Below are 3853 nucleotides of genomic sequence, written 5' to 3'. Positions count from 1 at the left end.
AGACGGAGTTGCGGGGAGAGGGGACGGGGACGAGAAGGGGATTGGCGCGAGCCAGCGCCAATTTGTCTTCTTCCGATATAAAAGCTGGACGGCTAAAGTATTTCGTGCATGAAACTTTTATAGGAGGCGAGTCGTTCTCGAGCGACGGTCCGAACAGCGGACACCGATCTCCGGATCGAGGCATAAATCAGAGCCGCGACGATCTATCGACTCGCTGTAAAGGACATAACCGGTGCCTCGATGGAAGACGTATAGGCTCCGTTATATCGTAACGTTCGGTTGCATCACTCGCTCATTGAGAATCGCCCCGTTCCCTCCTTCCCGCGAGAACATTGGAGGACGTTTTTATGGACCTCGATTAGCATTTCAGTGTCGCTCGATCGAACGTTTACGCGCTACATCGATTACGAATTGCGACGTATAATTCAAAAATTTGTATCGTATTTTCGAGCATTCCGAGATCCGAGAAAGCGGTGAAATCGCGGAGAGATTATTACGAAACGGGGCAAAATAGCAGCGTTTATTTAGGTGTCGGAGGTAGAGGGAATAGAACGAAAAGTAAGGAGCGAGAATCTAGGATCCCGAAGGTGGGCAGCGGCATAGGTATTCTATAGGTAGGGATAGTTAGTTATTTCTTGTTTGCAATGTTGGCAACACGTTTTAGTGCCCATAGATGGCAGGGCGGCCCCTCAGTCAGTCGTGCCAACGCAAAAATCTCGCATTGATTGATCGGCTCGCAAACGGCAGAGGCAAGAAGGCTGATGGTATGAGCCGCGGAAAAGAGAAAGGGGAAGAGGAAAGGGGAAGTGGAAAAGAAACGAGGGGAAGATGGTCGCGAGAGAAAGAGGCATGAGAACGGGCAAGAAACGGATAAGATAAAGAAAGCACCGCGGAGGTTGACGTTGTTCCCGATGTACACGGGTTGAAAAAACGTCTGGAATGAAAGCCAGCAGATAGCGCCTTGTGGCTTTTTAATATGTTCATAATACGAGCGCGTTTTTGAAGAGTCTCTCTCTGCTGGTCGGACCACCTCCGGATCATCCGCTTCTTCTGCTCCCTTTTCTCTCCCTTGTTTCTTCCTTTCCTTCGTTCCTTCGTTCCTTCGTTCACGCACAGACGTTCGAACGGTTTCTTCGCGACGGAAACTAAACTCTTTTTGTCGAAGCTGGACCAGTGACATAAAATATGTCTCTGTTGCACTCGTAACTTCCTCAGTTTTTTAGCTCCCCTCCGAGACCGAGTGTTTGCGCGGAATGTTGATGGCCCGTCATCGTCGCTTCGGATGGGATTATCGCGTGGCTCGCTCTTCCAGATTGACTCGAAACCTTTTTTTCTTTTCTAAATCGACCGAATCCATTTCCAATCGTGGCATTCGTCCTACTTCTTTTCAAATAAAATTCCCACTAACTTTTTCTTCCCCTCTTCTTCTCGCCGTTTTAACGCGCGCTTTTTATCAAGATCTCGTTCCAATATTTATCGGCCATGTTTCTTACGATTTCGCGTTTCTTTCTTCTCCCGTCCCCTCCCGAGATGAAATTCAAACGCGACTCGATTAATAATCCGATCGTACAGCTTTGATAATATGTACATTTTAGAAATAGAGCAGACCGCAATTTGGTATTCGTGAATTGATACGATGAGTCATAATTAATATGATTCGGTTTACTCACCGTTGGAGTACAACAGATGCAGGCTATATTGAATGCCATTGTTCGTTTTCTGTCCTTCGGATTCCTACGAACAAAAACGTATAAACGTTAATCGTTTGCATCGTTTAACAAGAGAGGGGGAAAAAAAGAAGAAAAAAAATATATCAAAGTACAAGATTAATTGCGCGTTCGACAAACAGAGATATGATCACGTAAGACGTTGATCGACCAATTCTCTCTCGACTACTCATCTTCCTCGAACGAAACGCGTCCGTTTTCAATTACACAACGTCTAGGCCGATTCGCCGATCCATTAAATCGGCACGAGCGAATTTTCAGAGACGTTAAATCTCGTTAATCTCGGTAAATTCGGCGCGCGCTTAAATGGTTGGAAGGGTGGTGGTAGTAGGCGAAGGAGCGGAGATTCAGCCGTTGCGCGTTCTTCACACCCCGTTCTATTTTAATTAAGTGCACCGTGACGTAACTCTGGCGCGCTCGGGTCTGCTCCACCTCACGCTAATTATTAATTTCTTGATGTGCCGGTAAGAGCCGTGCCATTACGTATGGCGTGCGATGCATAATTATCATCCTGCCCTGTTGACGAGTCATGCGTGCATCGCGCCATATGCCGCAGCCGCGGTAATGCATTTTCAACTACCCCTACTACCCCTCCAACACCCAGGACTCGACCCCCTTCTCCCCGTTTCACGGCCACGACATTTACTCGTTCTCAGTATCTTTTTCGAAAACAACCACGAGTTCGTTCGTTCGATCGATACCGGAATTAACATAATTAACGGGTATCTTGATCGGATTCATTACGATCGAATCTCCATCCCGATACGTAGAGTCATTATTGCGTGATTAAAAGATCGATTGATCGGCTATCTTGGCCGCGAATGGTAAGTAATGAATTGCAAGTAACACGCGTATTACGTATAAGTGCGAACGAAAATTGTATGTGTTCGAAGCACACGTAGATCTTCCTTATCGAAAGTTTTGATAATCGTCGCAAGATCGACGTTGTTCCTCTCCACCCCCTTTTTTTTTCCTTTCCATCCGTGCGTACGCATCAAGCGTACTCTTTTCCTGCCGGCTGACGTTCGTCGCGGCCATTAATCTTTAAATTCGCGAGCGCACGATGGACGTTAATCAGGCGTGTACACGCTCGATCCACGACTACTTTTTAATTAAACGCGAATAAAAAGCGGGTAGGAATACCCCTCTCCTACGTTTATTTACGTAGGGCATCAGTTTCCGGGAACCGCTGTTACTACGTCGCTCTATTCATACACACAGGCGTTTGCATCGCGATAAAAGAGTTTGCCTAGTCGATCGAGCGGCAAGGTTCTATCGGAAAGGATTAGGTTACCTCTTTCTTTGCTCACGAAAAATACGTAAAATCGATATATTTGTCGATGTTGAGACGATTTGGAAACCGGCACATGACGCTGGTAAACGCAAAACGGGGGGCTGATCTATGCTCACGGTGCACGACCCTAATTAATAGGGAGGCTACAGCGATGCAACTGTCCAGCTCACGTGAATTATATATATAGACGTGTGCTCTTACGAGGAGTGGATGGAGGGGGGAATGGAGATATCAAGATAGCCGATGCAAATCCGAACCGAAGGAATAGAAAGTGTACACTTGTCCGCTGACTCGCAAATGAGTTTACGTTTCGATGCGTTTCTCTGTGCTTCTTTCCACCATTTGCATTTCAGGTCTTCTGATCTAATTTAATTTAGCGGGATGTTAAATGTTCGCATGCATATTCGAGATTCGAGAGTTTAATTAGGGGTGTAATTTCGAATAGGTGTAGAGAGAAAAAGAAACACCTAAACCTGGTAAATAATCGAGATTGGGTGGAATTAAATTCGTGGATTAAAATTTCAAATCTTCTTAATCTTTGGACAACGATTCGAGAGACGAAATCGGTATCCTGGCTCGTCCTCACCCGAAGCGTGGAAAAAGACGAAACGCGTGGTGAAAATGAGAGAACGAAACTAAGTGACGGAAAGAAAGGAAAGGAAAGGGAAAGAAAAGAAAGGAAAGGAAAGGAAAGGAAAGGAAAGGAAAGGAAAGAAAAGGAAAGGAAAGAAAAGAAAAGGAAAGGAAAGAAAAGGAAAGGAAAGGAAAGGAAAGGAAAGGAAAGGAAAAGAAAGGACGAAAGGAAGTTGGTTCTACGAAATAGAGATTCGGT

The 3853-nt window shown here is 45.6% G+C and overlaps 1 protein-coding gene across 6 annotated transcripts in view; it reads right to left on the bottom strand.

Moving 5' to 3' along the window:
* The window catches only part of LOC102676797 (transcription factor collier), a 124871-nt gene that overhangs the window by 56467 nt on the left and 64551 nt on the right, over positions 1-3853 (bottom strand). For all 6 annotated transcript variants that reach the window (XR_004151543.1, XR_004151544.1, XM_031514048.1 and 3 more), the window contains one exon: positions 1671-1734. Coding sequence is in view for 4 of the 6 variants with exons in the window: in XM_031514048.1 (XP_031369908.1) it covers positions 1671-1734 (64 nt within the window). In the remaining 2 variants the exon portion in view is untranslated. The remainder of the gene's footprint in view (positions 1-1670; positions 1735-3853) is intronic.

The sequence above is a fragment of the Apis dorsata genome, unplaced genomic scaffold (genome assembly GCF_000469605.1).
Source record: "Apis dorsata unplaced genomic scaffold, Apis dorsata 1.3 scaffold_867, whole genome shotgun sequence".
NCBI classification, from domain to species: Eukaryota; Metazoa; Arthropoda; class Insecta; order Hymenoptera; family Apidae; genus Apis; species Apis dorsata.
The sequence above is the reverse complement of the archived record's forward strand: the minus strand, read 5'-3'. Positions and strand labels throughout refer to the sequence as shown.